The 27,327-nt window shown below is 42.4% G+C and overlaps 1 protein-coding gene across 1 annotated transcript; it reads right to left on the bottom strand.

Annotated features, from left to right (window-relative positions):
- Positions 1–51: 51 nt before the first annotated feature.
- On the bottom strand, positions 52–27,254 carry LOC142970525 (SLIT-ROBO Rho GTPase-activating protein 3-like). Its single transcript, XM_076110820.1, has 22 exons — positions 26,709–27,254; positions 19,669–19,864; positions 15,887–16,049; positions 14,252–14,314; positions 11,660–11,851; positions 11,244–11,372; positions 10,912–11,133; positions 10,682–10,783; positions 9,077–9,274; positions 8,886–8,970; positions 8,240–8,267; positions 6,187–6,217; positions 5,776–5,836; positions 4,453–4,530; positions 3,974–4,108; positions 3,770–3,875; positions 3,467–3,694; positions 3,063–3,136; positions 2,767–2,947; positions 1,872–2,021; positions 1,440–1,755; positions 52–819 (listed from the first exon to the last, which is right to left on the bottom strand). Exons 1-22 carry the CDS (start codon positions 26,773–26,775, stop codon positions 358–360), a joined length of 3,267 nt encoding a protein of 1,088 aa, XP_075966935.1. The 5' UTR covers positions 26,776–27,254; the 3' UTR covers positions 52–357.
- Between the last annotated feature and the right edge of the window lie 73 nt (positions 27,255–27,327).

Genomic DNA, 27,327 nt, shown 5'->3' with positions numbered 1-27,327 from the left:
GTAACCTCATAACATGAGATTTTCATTGTCAGATTTCAGTAAACAGAAGCATTTTCCAGTGCATCCCTTTTTTTAATCCAGCACGGCTGTTTAGCACGGTAGCATTCTATAAAATTATTCTCGTAGATTTATATCCTATTTCTGTGTAATATTGTAATGCAGTACATATACACAAGTTAATGCGTGGGAGCACAGTTGTCAGAAACCAGAAGTAGCCATCCTACACTTCAGAAGAATATACAGACCAGGTGTCAATGTTTCTTTTGCGGTCAAAAAGAGGTGCAGGGGCATGATGGTAATCACAATCATTTGGCATCCACAGTGTTCTTCCACCACTTGACTTGCGACTGACTGGAGCTACATGTTACCTAGTTTGTCTGAGGATGAGGAGGAGGTGGATGGTGATGGGGAGGGGGGTTTGGGAAAGACCCTGTCAGTGGGTGTGATGCCTGGGCTGCCCAGACCAGAGGAACTGGAGCTGCTGGAGCGGTGTGGTCCCTGGCCCTGTCCAATCACAGGCGCAGGACGCACAGGTCTGACAGGCGGGGGCCTTAGAGGTGCACTCGGTCTACGTGCTGATATAGCAGGTTTAAAAGTGCTCATGGTCTCGGAGGAGGTGCTGCTGCTACGTCGCTGGGCTGCATCTAGATCCCTGATTACCATGGTGTGGAGAGGGCTGCCAGGCGGATCCTGGGCTCCACCAGCGTGTTTCAGGGGCTCCAATGTGTCCAAAACAACATCGGGGGTTTGTTTGGCTACATTCTGTCGCTCCAACTCACGCAACTCATGGAGAGCTGTATTCATCGTTTTCTCAATGTCCTGAGCAGAAGGAAAATAATATATTGACATTTTGATATACAATCAGGCAACAAGTAACTAAAACCAAGTCCCACTGAGGATGGGGGAGACATGTCCCTACATTTTTAAAGTTCCAGTTTGATTAACGCACTCTAACTTGTCTAGTGTCCTATTACTGTCCCGCCCCCAGAATCCAAACTGTAATGCAATTTAGATAGATCAAGAGCAGTAATGTTAGGGAGCAGCAGCAAGTGATTAGCCCAAGGTTTTGCCTCTTAACCTACATACAGTCTCACACATCCGGATTGGTGGAGGCAAAAAAACAACAAAAAAAACCCTGCAACCTCCTCTGCACGTTTTCAGAAATCATCTAATCTCTATTATATTTACAATAAATATCCTCTTAAAAAGTTGCTGGAATTCGATATGAATCAAATATTAAATATTAGGCTGGATAAGGCAGTAAAGGACAGTGTTCTTTCCAATTGAAGATCTACAAACAATACTGATTTATCAAAGTATAAGGTCTCTATCAACCAAAGTTAGGGTAGGGTTAGTGTATAAATATTACTATATATATATATATATATATATACACTATTTAGTATTAGTATTAAGTATATACCATTTTAAACACTCACCTCATTAAGTGCTTCAGCCTCAAGAGTTTTGTGATCTCCTAAGCTCGCGTGCCGAGTGGTGCTGGGTGACGATCGTTGAGAATGGCTGTCCACGAAGGCCCTTCTGTCGGAGTGGTTGATGCAGCCAGCACTGCCAAATGCGGCGAGACGTCGTTTCTCCGGACTGTCTGTTGGGCCCCTGTGAACTGCTATTTTGTGTGGGCTGCAGGGCCGAGGCATAACCCTAGGGGGCTGGTCTGCAGCTCTGGTGGGGCTGTGACCGTCAGCGCCGTTCCTGTGGCGCGAACCTGCAGCTCCATCTGATCGCACCCTCACCCTGACACAAATCACAATTTGATACTTTAGAATACTTCCACAGGAATTTAAAATGCAAAGATGTATTTTTTTGTATTTTGTCTGTATTGTGTGTGTGCCCAGAGAGTTTTGTCTCACCTTCCCAGTGCTGCTCCAAATTGGCGCTCAGGTGTGTGTTCACTTGGAGGAGATCGGCGGTCATTTCTGGACGGGGCTCTTTCATCGTGGTGGGGTCCACTGCTCGCCGCGCTATCAGTCCTCTGAACACTATCCGAGAATGCATCATCCCTGATACGGACGGACAGAAGAGATTGATTTCGATTAATAGCGTCTGCCCTCGGGAAATGTTAATATTGGCTTTTAATTCGAGGGAATGAACTTGGAAGTTTAATCACTCGAACAGCACATACAATTAACCTTAACAATTATATTCTTGCCACAAAAACAACACAAACATGTCATCAGCACAGTGAGCCTCATTACTTTTACAGACAGAATTAATCACGTATCAGTCCCTTGAAGCCAGTGTTGGCAGCATCACTCTTCTTAATTTTGCTTTAATGTTGTTACCAGCCCAGTGATGCAGGAGTGGTTATCAGACAAGAGGCCACAGCAGAAATGTATGGCTGCCTTTGAGGAGTGACTTGTCCTCTCTACAGCTCTACAGATTATTGTTGACTGGGGGCCTTTTGTTTTGTTTTCATTGCAACTAGTTGTTTCAAGAAAACAAGAAAAACATACAGAAAAGCAGGATGATTTATTCACACTGATCCTTGATGAGGGCGCAGGTTTTATAAGACCAAGCTTTTTGTAAACACAACACGGCTCAGGAGGATGGTAAGAATAGAAACATGCATTGTGGGAAAATAGAGCGACATAAATAATGACCAAGCCCAAAGTAGCTGTTGTCCTGCAGCAGAACCAGGGTACTGACTTCTTGACTAGGACTTTGTGATGCTGTTGTATGCTAAAATCTGTTCAATATAACACAAGTGTTATTGTGGGCTTCACAGAGCAAATGCATCTTACTCACATGTCTTGTACCACAATGTACTGATGTGGAATCAGCCCATCCACACCGTTATGTCGGCCCTCCCACCAGTCCTCAGAGGCTCGCAGGTAGAGCAACAGAGAGGCTCCCTTCTTGAAGGAAAGCTCTCTCGGAGTTCGGCCCACGTAGTCAAACTTTGCAATGGCCTCGATCTGCTCCAACTCTACAAGACAAATAATGCAAAGAAGAAATGGGACGGAATCCAATGCAAAGAATACTTTCAGCTCTTACAGGTACGGCTGCAGTCATTGCAGTGGACTGACTGCTTGGTGACTCACCTTCATCGCTAGTGTTGGGTCCGGTGCCATTGTCTACCTCGTCAAGAGCTCCTGGCTCACTGTGGGGGCTTTCACTGGATGGAGAAATAGGGAGACAGACATTCCCAAAAGCATATTTTATTTTATGCAAAGTAAGATGTTTATGTAAGAGAAAGACAAATAACAATTCTGACACAATTATGGTTTTGGTGTTTTTCAGTACATTTTTATTGAAATTTCATCCATTTTTAAAATGGAAAACTGAGAAAAATAGACAGTAAATGGTTGCATATAAATAGCAGGTTTTTTTCCAAGTGTTCCACCATTTCCCCCCTCATTTACCCATTCAAACACGCACTCCTAAGCAACAGCCGCCCCATAATCTATGTACTGACCACATAATGGACACCTGGTCTTACACTTACCAGTACTCTTCCCCACCAGCCATGCACTTTTCATACACAGGTCCGTCCAACTCACGCTGGGCCGGGAAGATGACCTCATGGTGGATGATAACGGTCTTAATGATGTCGTTAACATGCGCCTGGCAGGACACAGGGTCCTGATCATCTGGTATTGGCATCAATGTGGGGCCAAAGCAAATAGCCAGGTTGTAGGGGTCCATCATGTTCTCATCACTGTACTGAGAAACACTGGGAAGCCAGAAGCAATTAGTATCACTTCATGAGTGTCAAACAAGTGGGATTTTTTGCTGTGGCAGGACTTACTGATTTAGAAATGCAAACAGGTATCTCATGACGATGATCACGGACCGCTGGAGAGTCACAACTATCTGCTGAAGGTGATGAGCCCTTTCTGCGCCTAAATCAAGCTCTGGAATGAAGGAAACAAAGAAAAAGTGGAAGATTAGAGAAAGCTACACTAAATAAAAAGCTGAGATGTATCGGATGTTTTCCTGGAATGTGACTCACTGGTTGTGGATATGAGGTCGAGGAAACGCTCTTTAGGGAACAGCGGGTTTTCCAGCCCCCTGAAGTAGAGCTTAAGAACGCCTGCCACAGAGTTGATGTCATGATCGTCCTGATCATCCACCAGTGGATCCTCTCCTATAGACGTAACATACATTTAATCCACTCATCAATCATTCATTACTATCAATGTCCACATAACACAGCAGCGATGCAGTTTTGTTTTATGCGTATTTCAAGTTGGGAGGTTAATATAAACATTGAGAGTGCAGTTATGTTTCCTCTTTCATTATTACGCCAAGATGCTGATCTTATGTATTATGCATCTAAAATGGTTTACATGTCCATTACGGAGTTACATGTGGCACATGGGCTCTTTACGTGCACTTTAAAGGCCTGTGAAAGAGACTGTGGCTTTTGAGGTGGACAAAATGCAATTTAAAACCAATCAAGAGAAGATGGCCAAGCGCACAGGGACTAACCTCTTTCAAATGCATTTTTAATATCGTTGACTTCGACATGGGAGCCTGGAACTCGAAATATACCTTGCTGCTGAAGACCTGTGGACAGATAGACCAGTTAGTGTAAAATGTACAAATGTCTTTTCATTGAATTTCTCTGCACATTTAAAGTTTAACAATATTAACCAATCCTCACAGAAGGCGCACAGCACATAAAGCCCAAAGGTTAAAGCACATAAAGCCCAAAGGTTAAAGCACACAAACAAACTCATTTAAAAAAAAAGATTAAACCCAACAACAAATGTCAGTTTAGGTTACATTGCAAGTGTGGGGGTGTTCAGTATGTATGTGACAAAAATGGTGCAAAATGGTGTGAGACTGGATTTGAAAGACAAGACCAGTATGGGTGAGGGCAAGGTTTGAACCTGCTAGCAGACTTCTAGGTAATTTAAATTTCAATCGGTCATTAAGGTTCTGGTCAATGTTATTAGTAATTTTTCTTGTTTTTTTCTGGTCCTTTTTATTGATGGATGAAATATTAATCACATCACTGTCTTCACTATAATATTAATGAATGCTTGATTTTATGAAATTCCTTAGCATGACTGTAGTTTGCTGCAAAGGGACGATAACACTGAATTTGACCGATTTTGTCAGCCAATTCAACAAATTGATTAGTCAAAAAATGCTATTATTTAGGCTCTTTTCAACCCAAATGTTCAAAGAACTATGGAGCCACAGGAACTAAACGTCTAATTGGCATTTTTTTCTGTTTGTCTTTCTGCCGCATCTTAATTAAGAACCTTGAAGATCAAGCAAATAAGTCTGGAACGGCTTAAAAAAAAATGATGGCAGCTTTTGAAGAAAAACAACAACAACACAGATTAATTGTGTTGTGTCCACCCTTCATGTTAATATTCATACAAGTGGCATTCAGTGCTTTCTTATTGAGTGAATGAATGCCCAGCACTGCAAACTCTGTCCCAATAGTTCCTGGGCTATTAGCAATGACTACCGTCAGGTTATGGCACCAGGAACTATGATGGAGGTAATAATTTAGTCCCATGGGTGAGGATCCTAGAAAGGTTTCATGTGGTGAAAAAGGGCTATTTGTAGTCTAAAGACTTATTTTTAAGTCTAGGACATTCCTATTGAAAACACGTTGGATTGTATTGCTTTGTTTAATACATATTTAAGACATATACCGTGTGATTCCCTGACAATATTGCTAATGTTAATCTTTTTTCATGACAAAAATATTAGTATAAAAAGAGGGAGAGACAGAGTATGTGAAAGCACAGGTTTTTATCATTTTGTGGAAAGAAACACTACAAAGGAACCTACCATACAGGTTGATGTATCGAACGCAGCTCTCAACCACCACTGGTATAGGCTGCCCTGAGTCCTACCAGACAGATTCAAATGACTATCATTGTAAGCACATACACAGAGAATCATAGAAAACAAATAATTATGCCTGCAGGATGTTATCATCAGAGGCTTATAGAGGCAGCCCCTCAAATGAATTAACTTAACAAAGTTCATTGTTAATCATTTGATGTTATTTTTAAATAACTGATGTTATAGTGTATAGGAAAAAAAACAGGCAGAACACAATTGTGTTAGTGTTTGCACCAAAATATGTTACCATCACTACAGTATCACACAGGACTGCCAACAGGACAGAGGCACAGAAATGTTGGTTAGCATACTGAACACAGCGGGATTATCCCGCCCTGCTATTAGACAGAGTACCTGACTCCTGGCACGGACATTCCGTCTTCCCCTGGGCAGAGAGCAGAAAGGCCCGCAGACGGAGGAAGAGATGCAACAAGAACCACAACAGGTTAGTGAGAGAGACAGACCGTACAGAGAGAGAGAGAAAAAGAGGAGGCCTGGCCTGAAAGAATAGCCAAAGCATCAGTGCCTTGTGAGGTTTGAAACATGAGGACATAGCTCGACAGGGGGAGTATGTGTGAGGGAGGGTGCTATCTGAGAGGACGGGGGTAAGAGCTACATAAAGTAAGGCATATTTATAAGGCTGCAACTAACCAATTATTTTCATTATCCAAATATATAACCATTCATTTATCCAATAAGTGGTAGTAACAATAATTTGGATATAGTGACAAACACCCATCACAACCTCCTTAAGCCAAAGGTTTTTGGCTTAAGGCACTTTTTTTTTCTTCCAGCCAACACTCTAAAAGCCAAAGATATTCGGTTTATTATCATATAAGACAAATACAAGTAGAACATATTTGAACAGCTAGAACCTGGAACAAGGGAACGTTTGGAATTTGTGCTTGAAAAATCACTTGAATGATGAATTGCTTTTTTTACATCTGCCAATTGACTGATGGTTTCAGCTGTAGTGCTCCACTGCTGTTGATGCACACTCTGTCTTGCCTGCCGCAGTTTGTTTGAGCATTAAAGTGGACGTGGCCATTTGTATATTTGCATAGCCTGACATAGCTGGTGCATGGCCAGCTGACATGAGGCCCAATTATTATTTTAGTGTCTGGAGGCTGGGATAGGAGAGGATGTTAAAAGCAGTGCTTAAGAAAGCAAACCATCGCCAGCATTAGTTTAATTGGTTTTCACCTCACCCCGTCTTTCCTTCTACAAGACTGTGAACACAAGGCAGTGAGCAAGAGGAAAATCAGTGCATGAGTGAGCCAACATTTGGGTAAAAGAGCGGTCAAAGCCAAGAGAACCCCCAAGGACCACTAGCGAGACAGCTGAGCTCATGGAGAGACAAAGAGCACAGATGGACTAATACCTGAATGAAGGCCTCCATATTGCCGTTAAACAGCTTACGGTTAAAAACGGAGCGAGGTCTAGACTTCCGCATTCTCTGGGGTTTAGGGGGAAGAGTGGGGGGCCTGGGGAGATGGTGGGGGGGGTGTACGGTTGGTACAGGGTAAATATGAATGCTAATGCAATTGGTATACACATACAAAAAACAGTTTGTTGTCGTGTCTTTGCCACAATAATTTGCACCTCCAAAAACACAATATCTAAATGAGATGAGCAGATCGATACCACTCTCACACAGTATCTGCACGGTCAATGTGAAGCTACAGACACCGATAGCTTAGCTTAGCTCGCTTGTTTCATCTGTACAAAAGATGAGAAAAATGACATGTTAAGGTTTTACTCGGTATTTCAGGCCAGCTGTTTTCCCCCCTGCTTCCAATCGTAATGCTTAAAGTCAAGGTAACAGCCTGTAGCTTCACATTTGGCATAAAATCATGACAACGATATAAATCTTCTAATGTAACTCTTGGCAAAAAGCGAAAAAAGCATATTTGCCCAAATGTCAAAATATTTCTTTGAATTGACCCTTAGATGGAGCTGCTGCAGCAAACTTAATCAAAGTCAAGGATAATGACAACAGGGATTCATCAAGCATAAAATGCAATAAAGATTTGATTGCATTTAATAGAATGCAGTAAAGTTCAAAATAGGTAAAAGCCAAACACTTGTATTCAATTAGTCATGAGCTTGTCTTCATTTTCTGCTCACTGAATTGTTTATAAGTAGAACAGCAGCAGGACATTATCCATCTCCCTGGCATTTAATTTATTGGTCTAACATATTGTATAGATTAAAACTGTGAAGAACAACTCAGAGCTCAGCCTTCTCTGATTAGCATCAAACCCTTTCTTTAACAAAACAAGAGAGAGGTTGAGACAACTCTCATATTCCCACACTGTGATCTCATTCCTGCCACATCCAGAGACACAGGAAGGATTTTACACGCCATTGCCTACTTCATTCATCGTCTTGTCACTGGACAGCTTACCTTGTTGTTCCGTATTCAGCCCTCTCCCCTAAAAGAAAAAAGAAACAGCAGAGAAAGAGCCAAAATTAGTATACACTCGTATCACAATCACAGAAGTTAGCTGTACGGTTCGGTGCTGGCCGACTATACGAGGCTGGCAGATGGAGACGGAAAGGGGTGTTATGAGAAAACGGGCATCTATTCAGGCGGCTCAATGGGGTGAGCGCCACGGCTGCATTTGTCTCACCGCCAGGCAGCAGTCATTCAGCGGTTGCCCTAGAAACGGCACAAGAGCCCCAGAAGGGGATAACTCGTCTGCTCGCTCGGCAAACTGAAAATGTATCCGGGGGCGACAAGAGTGGGAGGTTTTTTTGTGGGAGCTGTGATTTGTACAGTGTGATGATTTTGTGATATCTGAAACCACATTCGCACACACACACACGTCTCACTGTACGCAAACTGATTAAGGCCTCACTTTGATCAGTCGATCGGGAACGTTTGTTCGAGGATCACGTCGTGTGTAAAGCAGCTTCCAGCACAATCCTACTTTATGTCAAACACACATAGAACCCGAAGCAGATGTTTGAGTCTGAAGGAGAAACACTACGACACAGAATATATACATTTCTATTCACTCTTTTGGTGTGTAGGTTACAATAAGTCTCACCTTCTCCCAGTGTCTGCTTCAGAAGGTCATGCTTGGCCTGCAGTTTGATAATGAGATTGCTGCCATTCAAGTACTCCTTGTATTTCTGCAGATGAAATACATAAAGAGACAATTACCAACAAGGTTATTATTTATAATGCATGCGCTCCATACTGCAGTGCCGTCGTGCTCTCATTCGTCTGCGAACTCACAGTGAAGTAGAAGCCCTCAGTCTCGTGCTGATTGGCTCGTCTCTTCACGATGTTTGCCTTGCTCATGTAGGAGTCAGAGGAAGCCGATTTGACCGACTCTGTGGATTGGCTGTGCTGGAAGGCCTCCGAAACATCGAAGTCCTCCACGGTGAGCATGTCCTGAAGGGTCTGCATGGTGGCGTCAAGAGTCTTCCTCACCTGACACACACGCAGCATACAAAAAGGTGTTTGAAAACGAGTGACTTTAATTCAGTATCTACGGACAAAAACAACAAGGAATATTGGAACTATACTCAATGTAAATACTTGTACAACTTCTCAGTGTCACAAACGAGCTGTATGGTGTAAACAAGCCAGCAGGCCATTTTGACAGCAGATTGACTGACACGACGTAAACAACAGGCAGACAGGAAGGCAGTGTAAATGTCTATGTGAGTAACAGTGGCCTCGATGGCCTGAGGGAGCATGCTGGGGTGACCCTCCCCCCCCCCCCAGTAGAGGCAGGAGACTGGATGAGAGATGATTAATGATCAAAGATGAACATAAATGCAGGGTGTGACAGAGGTAAGGGTGTTGGCTGCCAATCCCAGTTTAAAACATAGTGTAGCAAAGCCAAGAAGGTTTTGAAATGCTTCAGCTGCTTCAAGTAAGACAAACAGCTCTTTGATGGCTGTAAGAGTGGTACTTCTTAACATTAGAGAAATGTTCCGTCAGTGTTTCAGGAGTTCAACGTTTTGGCAAATGCGCCAAAGCCTGTTAACATTGTGTTATAGACTGACCTACATTAGAGCAGCAGATATCTTTAAGACATTTCCCTGTTCCGCTCTCTGGCGTCTCACTCGATTCATTGTTTAAACGATAACACTTTCATTTCCTGCCACAGTATATTGCAACAACCTGGTGATATGCAATGGCCTCTGAAGTTTTAAACATCTATGACTATGGCCATGTTAAGCTGCATCATACATGTACAGTTTTGTCTTTTAGGTTGTGCTTTGGTAGATGGGACACAAAATGGTTCTTTTCATTTTTGTCGTGAAATTATTATTTTTTCCATTCTAATCACCATGCCATGCATTTAGTGTCTCACACACACACACACACACACACACACACACGCACACGCACACACACGCACACACACACACACACGCACACGCACACACAACCATTTCAGGGTTTCATGCAGTGTTTTCCAGCAGCAGTGGGCCACAAAGATCACTTCTCATCATAACATCGTCAAAGTTAATACATTTTACTGAAACAAAACAAAAGTGTCATGTCACACAGCAAAAGCCACATGTTTAATGAGTGTGGCTGTTGTTTAAGTCATCATCTAAATGTGCTAAATGAATCACGAGATGACGTGTGAAGATTTGGGTGGCTGACCACCGCAGCTATACGGCTTCCTGGGGGAAACCCTGCGTTTACTGTATACGAGTACTTATGACTCATTTACATTTACATTTGGCCATATGTCCTGTTCTGAGTCAGTAGAAAAGAGCATTACTGTGTACAGCACACTTGCAGTGAGCTTGCTAGTTCTTGAAATGAAATGCTGACACGAGCTGCCTTCAGCCCTGTGAGCTTTGTGTGCACTCTCACCTCTTCATTTTCTATCCTCAGCGTGGCCAGGCGAGACTGCAGCTGGTGGTAGCGCATCAGGAGCTCTGTCTGGACAGGCTGCTGTGCACTCACCTGACACACCTGGGATTAAGAAAGAAAGGGAGGTTTAACATTCAGAACACCAAACATGATGAGATGCATTTCGTATCAGGAACTAAGACCTATGCAAAGAAAACGTTCTTACAGCCCTTTTTTTCCAAGTGACTCACCTCATCCCCCATGTGTGGCTGACAGTCAAAGCGTGCTGGAGGACAGAAGAAATGGCTGTGTGCGTCCATGAACTTCAGCTTGTCTCCTCTGGTGTCCGTGGCATCTACTGCTCCCTCCAGCAAGTCCAAACCCTCGTGGCGAGAAGTCTCCAGACTATACTCTGCAGACAGGTAGGTTCTCAAAGTGCGTGCCAGGCTTGCATGGAAACCTAAGTCGCAACACTGAGGACAAGAAGTAAAACATTTAGTTACCACAAACCAATTAAAGGCAGAGAACTTATGCACGAAGCACTGAGAATAATACAAGTGGGTCTCAGACAGTAGTTACTTACATCTATCAAGTCTGAGACATCATGGATGTAGTATTTGGCCACCAGGGCATTGGAAGCTGCCAGATTGAGAAGATAGTCGTTCCGGGCCTTTGTGCATTTCAGCTTGTTTTCAGAGTACTTGGCTTGTCTCTAGGGAGAAAGGGGAAGAGAGAGTCCCATCAATGCCAGGATGTAAAATGGATTCCTAATGTACTCAAAGAATGCAATAGAACATCAATCTGATTTTATCTTCTATCATCTGTCAATATATGTAATACTTTGCACAGTGTAGAGACGCAGCTTCAACTGCTTTTTCTAGTGTCATTTGTACAAATGGAAACTGGTGAAATTCAAGAGGTTCATAACAAATGCATTTGCACTCGAGTGTGGATATTATGCCTGTAACGTACAACACATTACATCATATATCAACAGACCTTCTCCTTCATCTTCTCTATCTTCTTGACGGTGCTCCGTCGCTGTGAACGTTCATCATGACCATACCGCAGCAGATGAGAACCAGTGTCATTGGCCTTGCCAATGTGCTTCTCTTCCTGTTTCTCTGCCTCCTTCAGCTTGCTCTCAGCACTGAGACTCTCAGTATGGTACATGTGGTAGGTCTTCATCACCTGTCATCAACAACAACAACAACAACAGTCAAACTGTACTCAGTACCAAGGGCATCATAGTCAAACTTAAAAGGAAGTGACTTTGAGGAGGAATATAAGATATATGCAGAACTTCAAGCTGAAATGTTATGTTGAGATCGGCTACATTTAACTGCTGGTAAAGAGGCAGATTTTTAAGTGATATTACCGGAAACTCTGACCGGTAATAATGTAAAAGATACATGCGTTATTGGCAGTTGCCGATCCATAACTGGCTAAATATGTCAAACACCATGAAGACACATTGTGTATTCATCTCTTTTATACACTGACCATTTATTTTACTTTAGTCTGACAGCTACTGGAATAAAACCAAATTTCCTTTCTACAAAGGGGTGTGAAACAGACAAATATGTTTAGATATGTAAAGTATAAATATATAAAATGTTACCACGTATTCTCCCATCTCCTCCAAAGGAGTTTAAATTGTTGTTAAATAAAAAAATGTAATTTTATGACCACATAAGTACCACATCATGATATGGTTAAGGTTTCCCAGGCCTCAGTGTATATTAGAAATGACCCAATGTAACCCTAGAATATATAAGTCTTTAATTACACGCTGAGACATCAGGGAGTGTCTCTTACTCATCCTGCTCACGGGAGAGTCACATGTTGATTGACATTTCCCTACTGAGCTGGAGGTGTCGTGCTGGGTGCGTCCGTCTAAAGTGTCTACGTTATTGTGCACGTTCGTCTTCACCACAGAATTGTAGTGGACTTAAAAACGTCCTTTCACTGTAAAGCACCGGGATTCGTACTACATCCGAATGTTCATCACTGCTCCAAATACAATCTACACTCCCTCTGGTCAGATTGCTTCAGAGGAATTTCTCATAAAGTGTCATGAACAGATTCATGTTTTAACAGCAGTATCAAAGAGATCACATATATAAATGTTGGACTAGAAACCCTGAATAAACAGCACAATTAAACAACATCTGGTCCTCCATCGCTCACTCTCAAGTTCTGGTTTCCTAGCAACCGTGACTGAAGCGGACGTGCAAAGGACAGCGAGATTGATCAGCAGCGGATGAGGGAGGTTACCAAGTGACGGAGAGCAACCTTCCCTGCTACCCGTGAAACAAGAAGCTACTTGATTTCCACAACAATCCGGCAGCAGATCAATAGCGGAGTCCAGCAGGCTGAACACAATGAAGCCATCGAAGAGCTGATTTAGCATTTAACTCAAAACTGATAATACAAATTATACAAGTTCATCTCAGCTGTATAACTTTATCTAGCCCAAATCTTAACAGACTACTGCAATTTCCTATGCTGTGGCTCAGTAGCTGCAGACAGACATTTAATAATGCATGAACCAGAGAGAGAGGAAAAATCAATATCAGCAAAGCAGTAGAGTGCTGTATAATGTTACATGTAGGAATATTAGTATTAGCGAGTCGGAGCATATTCACTTGTACCAAACATCCTTTTAAAATGAGTGGGACTACTCGTCAATAATCACTGAAATTGCACTGCAATTAAACAGCTTCCAATAATATTATGTATATTATCATGGTTTGTGTTTGTTTATGCAAACAAACACAATGTAATGTGGATGTAATGCAGATAAGTAGCTGTGCAGCAGCAAGTAGCCAAAGGTGGAGTTTTCAAAAATAAAATAATGAATTAGGCAGAGAGAGTCTAGAGTATCTTAAAATAAGCGTACGGTCTTTTTTACCTGTACAGAATTAAATTCTATACAATTTACGACCCCAGCTAGTCACTCTGGTGTGTTTGTTGCACTCTGTCCCACATACAGCAGATGATATCACTACATCAGTTCATGGTCTTATCTCAAATGAGGAGGCATCAGCACTGAGCACAGCTGTTGTCCATCTTGACCATTTCTGTGTGTTTGATTCCATGCGTGTACACCGTTTCTACACGGGGTGTCTGTTGTATGTACGGTGCAACATATAACAATAGACAGAGTGACAACACGCAAACATCTGTGTGTGATTACGTGCAACATTAGCTGAAACTAAAACAGCAGCTCGTGTGTTGGCTGTGAGCAGAGTGCACTTCTGCAGCACAGACTGCTGAGTCTGCTTGAAGCACTGCCAGGGGCAAGAACGTTCTCCCCTTCAACTGATGTAGAAATTCACAGAGGGAGGAAGAATGCAAATGTTCTCCTCTCACGACCTCAGGAGATGGACGAAATGACCTGTTAGGGGCTGCATTGCTGATAAGGCATATCGGCCTTGTGCAGTGTCAGGCCAGCTGTTTCACAGGTTACAGGTCTGAAAAAGGCTCTGGCTTGACGACAGGCTAACAGAGGGGAAAGGCAAAACAGGCAGGTTGCTGTCGGCAAAGAAAGGTTAGGCATGAAGGGGCAATGACAACTGTTCCACTCACGGTGTAGAGCTCATTGGTGACTTTCACCAACTCCTCGTGCATCTGCACCCCGATGTCTTTGCTCTGTAAAAGAGAAAAACAGGCGATAGTTTAATTTTAAGAACAAACGAAGGCAGGTATTCAAACATCTAAGACCAAGAACTGGGTTATCTAACAGAATTACCTTCCTACAAGTGAAAAACTAAAGCACTGTGAGCCAGTTATATTTTGTGTGTGAGGGATGTCAGCAGGCGTTGAAATGCTGTCATTACTCTGCACCAGAAAAGATCTAATACAATGCCCAAAGTGAACATACAGACAAAAATAGAACAGCGCAGTAGCTGCAGAACATTTCCCAAGGAGTTGTGTCACAGTTTCAGCTCAGTTACAGGGGCTAAGAGCCTATGATGAATTGGCCAATGTCCCAAAACAGGGCTTATAGCCCAAGAGGAGGAATGAGGCCAGCGGAGAATGACTCTGGAACTCCCGTTGAGGGGATACGATGCGACGCTGAGCCCAATCAATCCCGTTTTTTTGCCACCTCTCAGGGACCACTTGTCAAAACAGCAACCTTGCATTTTCACATGTGACAAGAAACAGCAACCTTGCATTTTCACATGTGACAAGAATTAAATTCCAGCACATTCAGTATAGCTTTGAATTAGCAAATAGCAGAGTTTATTCATTCCATTTCCCACATGTGTAATTCGTCAGCAGTGAGACTGCATTGCAGCTGAACCGCGATGCTACAGCATAACAGGATTATTGTTTTGGAGAACTTTGTCACAATTTGACTTAACTTCTTGGAGAAGGAAACAGTTTTCCTGCAGATAGCTATTGGTCCTCCTCTTTATGCTGGCCGCAAGCCATCCCAGTCTCATAAAGGCTCCCATCGTGACAGTGCAGAGCCCCCGAGAGGGCATAAATTACTGTAGACTCCTGCCGCTGTCAAACGATACTGATCTAGGATCCCCAAGGCAGATAGTTCATCCCCGCCCCTGAATCACAGGCACTCTGCTACTTTCACACGTACCATACGTTACACACTGTACATATGCCTTACGCGATGTGAAAGTAAAACCCAGAACAAGAGTGTTAGAAAAATGCATTCTATGACGCATTCATTTTAAATAAAAGACACAAGTTTCATCTAATTCTCTTTCTCTCTGCAGGTTACTGAATGAGTTTTAAGTTAATGAAATTTGGTGTGAAATGGAATGAGTGGGAGTATGGGCGACAAGAGTGATGAGTTGCAAAGAGCGTCAACAAAAGGTTAGTGATCTAAATAGGGAGCCAACTGAGCATGATATTGAGAGTGACGCTACACAGGATGAATGGGCCAGGTTAAAAAGAGAAAGAAGTAATTGAAGTACTGATTAAAAATGATTATTCACGAAAAGAGACAATGACACAGCAAAGCGGGTCATTAGTCAGAATTGCCTTAGATTAGCCCTCAGAGGGACTATGCTGTACGACAACCACACAGCATGAAATGTGCTGTACTTACTGATACATTTCAACATATTTTTGTTGGTGTGGCGTCAAGTTCCCAGCAGTGGGCATTAGTGATGCGATTTGAGCAGATACGTTCTGTGACTGTGTGCGTTAGTAACGGTCAGGGTTACATGCCCTCATTCATTTCATTCAGATTCTGACCTTTTTGAAGAGTCTGATGACATCCTCGCCCACGTGTGCCAGACGGACAATGACGTTGTTGTTGTAGATGTCGCTGAGAGTGGCGTGGTCTCTGCTCTCCCGCCTGGTCTGGTCCAAGACCAAATACCAGCAGTTAACAGTGGATAGGAGATTCTGGTCCTTTCTGAAACAGGGAAGGAAAGACTTCACCAAGATGAAAACATTGGTCCATTTCAGTAACCAATGTCTATAAAACTGCCCGACTGAAACATCTGCAATATCAAGACCACACACTATGTTGCCCATAGGTAAGAAAAAATGTGGTTCACATCTCAAACACAAAAAAAAAAAACATGCCAATTGTTGCACGATTAGTTTAACTCTGTGGAGCATAAAATATGATGAAGACTGTCTAACAGACCGCACAGCTCTTACATTTGATCCATTGGTACTGGGGCTCCACACATTAGAGATCAAGGGGTCACTACACATGTAGTAAGGCATCAGCAATAAAGGAGAAAGCTGTGTACACACACACACACACACACAGGAAGGCATGCTGACTGCACTCGGCTCCTTGCTCGAGGGAGCATGTGAGTTCAATTATCCTCACACCGAAGAGTTTTCCTTCTTCTTTTGTCTTTAGAGAGCTTTTAACTGTTTTTCTGACCTCCAACAACTGTGCTTGGGATATAAAAATGCTGCGTCATACTTTTTGTACACTTTGCCTGCTTAAAAGCCGTGTGTAAAAACCTTTTGCTCTTGGCCGATAGTTGACCTATGCTGGGATCCAAACCAAATCCAACTTAATGTCTCTGCCGCGGTAATCTCTTTATGTGAGAAGTTGATTCAACAAAATTTAAAAAAAACGAACATTCTCTCACATGTCATACTGAACACCATTACGTTGCTTGTGATTTGAAAATACAACTTGCTTAAAGCTGCCAACTTCTTATTTTGGCAAGAAACCAACGCACACACTGACCAAGCTCCACCAGCATCAACATCCTGACCATCAGAAACATCACCAACGAATTCTTGAGTAATAATAATCAAGAGCAATTCATTTTCTTCTTCCTACCCAGTATATATTTAGTATGTTTATTCTGCTTTTCACATGACTGGTCATAGCACCTTTCACAACTGAATTTAAGGAACCTTTTGTGGCTCCAAAAAGGCTTATGTTGCATATTTATGTCAGACGTCTTTCCGTTGATCCAAGTAATTGTGCATTCTCCATTTCTATTTTCAGGCGCGGAGAACCGCAAAGTTATATTCTGGGTCCCTAATTATTCTGCTGGTCAAATAATACACTATCACTGCATTTGTTTCTGTGAATATGGTAACATGCAACTTTATGCGGCCGAAAAAATCATATACCATTAAGAATATGAATCCTCTCAAAAACTAGCAGCTACAGTATCAAATGCTGTCTCGAAAGCAATGGCTAATAAATGATTCACGTAAATGTTAAGACTCTCTGAAAATCATTGCTGAAAAACCAAACATCTTCGACTGTAGTTTGAGTCAGAAACGCAGCAGCTATTTTTGACTCATATTGAAAGAGTTGTCCTGACTTTTTTTCTGTTGACTGCTTTAACACTTCGATCACTCTATCCTTGGAGAGGTTTATTCATGCTTTTATTTTCTTTTTGAAGTGAATAATGACTGTTTTCCTATCTTGGTGAAGTTCACTCTGATCTTCATCTGTGCAAGTTTCCACACGATCACAGAAGGCCACATTGTAGCTCCCTCCATGTATCCAAAACAACACTGAAATTTAATCTGAAACTGGCCTAAATACCAGTAAATTAAGCTAATTGTTATTCTTTTTCAGAAGTTAAAACCACATTCATCTGTTATTCGTACCAGGTCTGAATGCAACATTTGCAATCTATATTCTCTGTAGTTACTGTTAGATTAATACATAGTGTTGACTCTCTAGTTCTGTTTACAACAATGAGAAGCGTTGATGGCAAGTGAAAAGAGTTGCATTTGTGATGCTAAAGGTAATTCCAAGTGCTGGACATTAGCATATCTGATCCTTTCATCCTTTAACACTTTGATAAAAAAAAAAAAGAACATGAACAAGCTATCCCTATAGGCCCTCCTTTAAAGCAGAGCAGGTGTTTGATCCTGTACATGGGGTACCAGGAGCCTGACTGTAAATCTTTGGCTGTTGGCTGCTCTTGAATAAGGATGAGACCGTAAAATTCAGGACATAACGAAGTCGATGCAGAACTTCTTATGAACGATGACAGAAGAAGCTTTTCTTCACGACAGCCTACAAAAAGTACAGCAATACAGTATCACAACACGGTCTCTGCATCATAAAGTAGCACCAGCCAGCTGAACTACAGTGAGCCGACACTACAAAAACACATTCTGCATCTATTAACTATTGTAAAACATATTGGATATAAATGATGTTCTCCTATAATCCTATTTTTGATGCACAGGTTCTATTAAAGGCGGTTTTAAAAATGTTCCTTGACAATCTCCTGCCAGCCGTTTTATTAGATCGGACATCAGGAATGAAAATCTGAACGGATCCTTGATAAGAAAAAGGGCACTGAGGTTTTGCCGTTAAAAAAAAAAGGAAAATTAAACGAGAGATTGCAGAGCCAGAAGACCGCGTGTGATTATTAATTGTCCAGTGTAGTCTGTGAGCGTGAATCTGGCCTTTGACAGATATAATGATGACCATTTAATGTGACGGGGGAGAATCTGGGACAGCAGGGTGTAGAGAGAAGTCATGCAATGAGAGTCTCTTCCAGGGGTCTCCCTTTGAGGGAATGCTCCATTTATCAACGTCGCAGTGACGGGAGCTCTTCGCCGCGATTACTCTTTATGTCCAATTGGTCGGAGAGACTGAAAGAGGAACGGAGAGACCTGAATAAACCAACATGTTTGTTACGCATGACTGACACAGCCAGGTCACATGAAACGGTGTGCAGCTGCTTAAGTATCAATTATACCATCTTTACTATAGAGCACTACTATAAGGTAAAATCGATTACCTGCACTCTTAATTCAATACTACTGCATCGGGTATTAGAGACCAGCAGATTCAAATAGATGTAAATTTGACATATTATCTTAATGTCCAAATATTTGCTTTTTCAGGAAGTTTGAACTACATTTAGCAGCCTTAGTTGGTCCATTTCCAAGGCTAAACATTTTCATTGAATGTACTGTAACTTAATTTTGACCACGCGGTTCCCCTTATTCATGACCACTGATTCAAATTAACCACATGGCCATGGGCAGCGTATACAGCGTATATATCACGTGAAAGTCACAGCGAGCTGCAGGCTGGTCCGAGCGTCTAAGCAGCAATTCCTCAACATGCTGTAGGGTATGTTTGTTTCATGACCACAAACATTTAAAACAAGTAAAATAGCCTACACTGCTGCTGTTAGACTCCTCACTAAAGCTCTAATTAGTTTTTTGCGTCCATTGAGAAAAGATGAGTATTTAGGGTAGCTGTCTCGTGTGAAGTGTAGTGTGAGAATGGAAATGAAATGACAACCACAAAGAAAAGACGGGTGGAGGGGGGGGGTCTGACCTAGTTGGGAGGAACACAGCAGCCTTAGGCCACAAGCTTCCTTGGCCCTGGCTTCATTTCAGGTCATTTCTCCAGTTTTATCCCTCCTCTCCTCTTTGTTGTGTATCCCTCCTCTGGCTTTCTCTTTTATTGTTTCCCATCTCTCTGTGCCGTGCCAGTGATCAGTACGAAATATGTAACAGTTGTTTATCGGTCAAACCCGTTCGATAGGGACGTTCCAGTGCTTAGGACTCACTTGAAGTGATGGTGCTCTCTTGAAGTACGGATCTTAGCAGAGTAGCGCTCGGCCAGTTTGTCCAGGCCTCTGGAGTACTCTAGCTGGAGCTCGGCCTTGCGACGGAAGAAGTCCTGCAGGTCCTGCAGCAGCTGCAGCCGGGACTCAGACTGCTGCTCCAGACAACGGAACTGCTCCACCAGCTGGTTACGGATCTCTGAATATCAACAAAGGGAGAGACCACCTTCAGAATAAATACAGCCTCTCTGGGAGAGTGGGCCTACGTGCTGGGTCTCACTTCTGACTGCCAATCAGTGCTGCAGGTCAGCATTTAACCCACAGTCCTTCAGCAGTGGATGAAGTAAATACAAAGATGTAACGGCACAGTCAAGCATAAGCACTAATAAAAAAAACAAAGTCATCATAATTGGATAAAAAAGGATGTCAAAGTGCATTTGTCAGCTGTGTGTATGTGCGAGTGCGTGTAGTGGGAGGGAGTGTGGGGGTGTCTAAATGCTGGGGTAGCACATGCATATGAGATGCATGTCTGATGATTGCAGCAGACAGGACGGAAAATATAAAATAGGTCAGCTTCTCAAAATGCGTTGTGCAGAGTGAGCCTTTGGACAAGTTTGTCTTGAAAAAAACAAATTGCGGGCATTCTTTCGATTATAAGATCGCTGTGGTTTTCTGCTTATGAGGTTTGAAAACTCACTGCTCCTATGAGAAGAATGTGGAACAATTATGTTTTGGTCTAAATTGTGAAAATGTGATTGATATGGCATTTACAAATAGAATCTTTTTATTGTTTGAAGAATATTTCACTTTGGTCAAATACAGTATATCCTGTTTGCATTTGTATTGTTCAAGTTCAAGTAAGGTAGGCTTAATGAATTGCCTTTAATAAATGCTCGTGTATTTAGAATAGAGTTAATTAATTTTGGTTTTTAAAATGAAGGGAATAAATATCCACAGACTCCCTACTGGGCAGCTTGTCCTGGTATAGCTGGCTGTTCCCATTGACCTCTGGGATTCCAGGTGATAAAAACGTCCACTGGCGTAATAACATGTCTTTTACGGTTTTACATTAACACCGAAAAGGAATACAAATAACATTTTATTTCATCCGTATACTGTTTATTGCAAGGCTCTCATAAATCCAGTGGCTAAGTGGCTGCTGAATGTGTTGCTGCAGACGAACCATGAATCATATCAGAGCCTGGAGCTGAGTGATATGGTTGACATCACTATCAGGAGGTTGATGAGGATACGTTCACGTGGCTGACTCCAGTCATACCTGTACAGGTCCACACCTGCTTCTAGGCCTCATTATTTTTTTAATTCCTGTTAAAATCGTCACAATATAATTTTGAGCTCACAACTGTGGATTATACACACAAACACACACGCAGGGGGGAAACAAAGCGTCCCTCTCTTCCAGACAATAAGAAGCAGTTAAGCAACATTGAGATGGCTGAAGATTCCATTATGACAGACTGTTTCAACCATGCACATGATTGCTGCACACTGAAAGAATCTCTGTAGAAATGCACCAATGGAAGAAGATTGCCCAGCAGAAGAAGAGTCCCCTTGTTCACTTTTTAAATGCGGTTTCTGTTTGTACAATAAAAGGATTTCAAACATGTCTCCCCCCCCCCCCCATCGTCTGCAAGTGTGTGAGTGAAAAATGTGAATGAAAGAGCGAGAGGGAGAAAGACAGAGTAAATATGTAGTCCCTTGCTGTTTGGAGACGTACCCCTCGTGGTCCCCATAGTTGCCCTGTTGCCTGGTTACGCCTCTGGAGGCATCTCAATGAGACGCCGGCCAGTTCCCCGTTCCGACAGTCGCAGCAGTCAGTCTGTTTAGCATATAACGGCCAAAGACGAGGGCAACTTTCTCCGCTTTGAAATACTCAATACACAGCCTGTGCTGATGAACGAGGCAGCGATCAAGTTTAAAATAGAAATAAATGTCACTGCAATGTACTCCTGTGCTAAAATAGACCACTGGACAACACAATGTGCTGGCCTGTGTGTGACTTTAATCTCTCCTAATCATACGGTGGCAGAGTAAAAGAACAAGCCGTCATTGAGCAAATCTAAATTGATTTAACTGCATAGTTTTATCAGCGACGCATCAAATAAACTCATATTTGCATTCGCTCTCCTGAGAGCGTGTTATTTTTAGAACCTAAACTGTTACTAGGGACTGTGCGATACTGCGCTTCATTCGATGAATGATTCAAGCCGTTGCAGAGTAATGCATAATTACGAGGAAGCTGGCGAGGAGTTCAAGTGAATAATATGAAGAGAACTAAGCCTCAAAAATCTAAACGCAGCCTCTTCTCCATCTTTTCATTGATGACACAATGGTACAGATGTCTTTAGATGGAATACAGAGTCGTATGCTACGCCAGGTTATCTGCCTGGGAACAGTGCAGCCAAAAGGACTAAGATGTCCCACCCGCAAAGGCTCTTTGAAATTTCACTAATAGGTCTTTACCCATTTGTAATGTTTGTTTTCCTCCTAACCCATATGGTTAACATCCTGTTATGTTCTGGTGACTTTAACAAGCATTTTTAGGAACATACATTATTTACCAGAGTCCTGAGGGTAACACTGAAGCAAATGAAAAGAACTTCTCAAGATGCTTAATCAGTGATTGAGCATTGGGATAATTTAAACACAGTCGTGTTAAAGTATTTTGAATACATACAACTAAACGCCACCAAAACGCCACCCAAATACTGGTCAGAATGTCCCTCAACTGAAACGTCGTTCGCATCACCCCCATCGTTTAGTCATGTCTGAAGGTTGAAATGGAAAGTACCTGGCTGAGCTCAGCTGTTATGATGCCTTGAGCTCTTACTGTGCACATTCGAAACGACAAACCACATCCGAGCGCCAACTTCAAACACTGCATGCCTGTAGAGGCTACATGCCTGGCTCTCTGATGTAACTAAATGTGGGGGGGGGGGAATTATTGGTCACTGCTGCCTTGCGGGGTTGCCAGTAAGGCCCCTGCACTGCAACAGAGATCACCAAAATCTCACATAGTGAGGAGTCCTTGTCACCACGGTAGCTCAAATTAGCCTAGCACAGCTATGGCAACGGCCAGCAGCAGTCTCTGCGGCGGTGTCTGCAGTTAGCCATGCGTGGCTAGTCACATGTGGCCTAACCCAGACTGACACGTTGACATAATTTGGTACAAATTAAGGTTGTGTTCACAGAATGCAGTAATGGCTATGGTATGCCTTTACTGCCTATTTGCTAGAGTCTCTCGCTCTCCATACAAATATCTCCAAAAAGAAAAGGCATCGCTCTTTGTGCAACCACAGGACAGGAAAATCCAGGATGTAGTGAGCGGAATTTAAAGGGTCTCTCTCTTTAAATCTCATGGCGCTCAACTCTTGGTATGTACCTGTCGTCACAGCAACAGTGGTACCAAGACATGGAGACAAAAGATGTAGTTTCAATGTCGCAACCCTGCCGTTTCACGACAGTATCAGTCGAGGCATTCTTTCATTATGATGAATCCACACAGAGGGCTATGTCTACATGCTCCTTGTGGAATGCATCTCTGCAGTGAATATGGTGGCAGTAGGAGTGAGATGCAACTTTGTGACAGTCGGACTGTCACCAAGTCAGTACAACCAAATCTCGCAATCGGACAAGCAACAAAAACATTACAAAGTATCACAGGCTTCCCTGTTTCACTTCTTTTTCATAATGTTTGAGGGACATATATCCATGTAAAGTCAATGTTGCATAACTTCCGCATTTCTACATGTTCCCTTAGCAACTGCACATCTTACAATAAACAGTTTAAATATTACCCCATTAGAGCAATTTGTGCATGATACTTAAACGGCTCGGCTCCAAACAGATCAAATGGCATTAAAGAGAATGTGGCCTAGAGCTAGAAGTACAGTATGATGAAGAGTATCTCTCATTTCCTTGCGTTTTGTTTTTCTGGATCAGCGGGACGCTTAGAGATATCTTAGGCTGATCAGCTACACTCCTTAGAAGGAAAAACATTAACTCTGTAAAACCAAACCTGCATTCAGTGCGATTCAGGAGTCACAATCATGTTTTGGTCACAAACAAGAAACACAATTTCAGCTTCTGGTAATGATTAAATAATGACATTAATGATGAACGTTGTGATACAAAGCAGAGTGACTATTCAGTCATCAATAAATCAAGAATGATATGTGACAATCACTATGTATCACTAATACAGGCCCAGACCTGTAAAGGCTCACAACACACACCAACAACCACTGTTTAAATGCGATCCCGCTGTTTTCTGAAAATGTGGCAAGTTGAAAAATACCGCAAAGTGCATTAGGTTTGTGTGCCTGATTGAACTGCTGTGCAGTCAGCAACTCAGCAGTATTGGAGGCCAGTGTCAGTGTCAGAGTAAAGCCCCCACAGCTCCAAACTGATCTCAGCCCAGTTTGCAAATGAGCTTAAGATGTCAGCTTAAAAGCTTTTCCTGAAACTGAGACGAGAGACTGTGATGGCTCTCTCACAGCCACAACACTGGTGTAGAGACCAGAGAGAGAGAGAGAGAGAAAGAGAGAGAGAGAGAAAGAGAGTCAAACAAATAAACAGACAAAAGAGAAGACGGGGAGAACATAAACCACACCTCTGTCTACAAAATGCTAATCATACTCTTCATTCCAGACAAATGCTGACAATGTTTGGCCATTTCTGCTTTTTAAAGTCTTCAACAGCAGTAAAGTCTCATCAAGGCTGTAAAAGAAGAGTTGGACTTTGATACAACTTTTACATATGTGTTTGCACCGATACTCTATTGACTTCATCTACAACAATATTGACTTCACCGTTACACCAATTTCTACATGCTTTCGTGGATTTGAAATACATTCAAACGTTTTTTTTTTCCTGGACTGAGACAGTAAAGTCATTTAAAATAAATATGAGCTGTACAAACAGATAGTGTTTTGTTTTTGTATTATTGTTCAATGTGTATTTGGATATAAAATGAATAAGAAAATCTTCATTTGAATTTAATTAAATCAGTGCAGTTCATACATGCAAGAATGCACAAGATTAAGAAAATAATAATCGTAGCAGCAAAATTTGCTCTTTTGGGAGAAGGGAACTGTTGTGGCTACTGAGTCTGATAAGTAAAATATGATATGATGTAATGTAGAATAGGCTCCCCTCTCTGAAATAAGATGGCATGTCCGGATGTCCAATATGAGCTTACAGTCAGCAGCCAGTTAGCTTAGCTAAGCATAAAGACTGGATGCAGCTAGCCTGGCTCTGTCCAAAGATAACAAAAAATCTGCGTACAAGCACCTCTACAACTCACTAATCAACACATTAGATCTTGTCTGTTTAGTCTGTACAAAGAACTGTGTGTGAAAACAACAAGTGTACTGTGTACTGAACTCTTGGAAATAGCTGTTTGGCCTTGCTTTCAGTATTTTGCTCTGCAAAGCTGACTGCAGTAACTGTAGCTTTATATTTAGCGCACAAGTATAAGAGTGGAGTTGATCTTCTCATCCAACTTTATTTGGTCTAAAAACATGTAAAAAAAACTGAAATGAGTCTATACAATGTGCTACATAGATACATTTGCTCTGCCATTCAACTGTCTTCAAGAAAGCAAACAGGCCTAACAAAAGTTAAGATATTCCTTTAGTTACACTTCAATCTGAAATGCAGATGCAGGAAATGAGCTACATGGCATGCTGTCAATACGAACTATGCCAACTCTGCTGCAGTATTCGGACCGCAGCTGGAACGTGGACTCCAATGGCGGACACCTTGAAATGGCACCAACCTATAGAGTGAACTATTGGGCCCAAACGTACACCGTGAGTTCACAGTGGACGTTTCAATTGGTGTTTTCTACGCCGAAGTCCACTCTGGTGTTTGAGTGTTTTAGAGTACTGCTTTGCTGTTGGGTGATTTTGAACCAAAGTATGAGCAGAGGCTGTTATTTTACCCTGTGATGATACAGCCTACTGTATAATGGCCTGTTTTATTCTGAAACGATTTGCTTCGTTACAGACAATAGAGTCAATAACACACTAGTATGTATAGCATCCAGGTTTAAAATGTCAACTTATTTCAGAAGAAAGCCTGTCTGTGTGAATAAAACCTGGTACATAACACTTAGCATAACCACAACTGTGAGAGGGTGATGCACGAAGTGTTAAAGTCGTCTCTAAAGGGCTGAGAGGACAACCCACCTATACACATCCTGCACTGTGTTCCAATACAGTGTCACTGTTCCTGACTCTCTTCTCTCTCTCTGGGTGGTTCATCTAGTCACATATTTAGCGGCAGACAGTAAATTCCTTTCATGGTTCATAATTCATACAGACAGCATACATTATTTATGGACTTTCTGAACTGTTTGCTGTGTGATCTTTTCAAGCATTCCCTTTCCCTTCTTAACATTGTCCTGGAATACTCATTGCTCGTATTGTCTTTTAAAAAGACATATGCCAGGTTATCATATGATCATTTTAAGTATATTTCAACCTTCGTTTCTAGGAAGAAGTTGTAAAATGTACCCTTGATGTCTCAAAATATTCTGTCCGAGTACCTGAGGTGCATGACCTCCAGTCCACTGGGAAGATTGCACAAGGTGAATTGATACATTCCCTTGTTGGGTGTGCAGCATCAGAACAGTCTCACGGAAATACCAGCTGCACTTTGAAACACATCATCCATGTAAGCTACATGGCCACACATGTAGGGCTTGGCATGTTAATGAGCGACAGACATCTTCAGCACAGACAAACCAGTTCAGCCAAGTTGCATCTTAATCAATACAAATCTCTGGATTCAAATATTACCCTGAAACCAAAAGACAGTAAATTACATGAATTTATGAGACATTTTCCACAAGAGATGTGTAAAAAAAAAAATAAAAAATGGCTGTCATCTATAACTATGCAATCTGTCCCGCCCCAAAGCACTGCACACTGTAAGCCATATAAAGCGTGTGGTAAAGTTACGCAATAGCGCCCTGACACGCAGAGCAACAATACGATCAGGCCTGCACGTTGACCAACCTTTCACTTGTGTCTCATACTCGGCAATAATCTCTTTGTCCTTCTTGACTTTCGCATGAGATGACATTTTTGGGGGAGAGCGGACTGCGCAATCCTCGGGCAGGAATCGGCGTCTTTCGGTTGCCACAATGCAGCGTTTGCCCGTCTGCAGTCCTCTCCAGATAGTTGAGCAATCAGATGCGAATCATCCGCCCGCTAGACACAAACTTCGGAAATCAACCGCACGTTGAGGGCTCTGTGGCGATGCTGCTGCGCTGCTGCGTTCAAGGCGACGTCGAACCTATAAGTGCATCATGATCTCCGTCCCTGACCACTCCTTTTCACCAGAACCTCTTCAGTAAATCGGGAAACAATCCACGTCTGATGTACATTTCGTAAAGCCTGGAGTGAGAGCTGAGAGAAACAGCTACGGCAGCCTCGGCGGTAACAGCACTGAGCTCCTTCTGCAGTCTGTCCAGTCTGCTTCTTTTTTTTCTTCTCTCCCTCTATCTGCAAGTTCAATGTTGCTGCTGCTGCTGCTGCAAAAAAAAAGGCTGAATGGATGTGAAAGTCAATCTAAGACTCCTCCCCCTACCCCCTCCCTTCTTGACCACTTTTCTCCTCATGGATGATTTAAGAT

Source organism: Anarhichas minor, unplaced genomic scaffold, assembly GCF_050575085.1.
Source record: "Anarhichas minor isolate MPS153535 unplaced genomic scaffold, ASM5057508v1 ptg000043l, whole genome shotgun sequence".
In the NCBI taxonomy this organism is placed as follows: Eukaryota; Metazoa; Chordata; class Actinopteri; order Perciformes; family Anarhichadidae; genus Anarhichas; species Anarhichas minor.
Note: the sequence above shows the minus strand (reverse complement) of the source record. Positions and strands in the feature narration are given on the sequence as shown.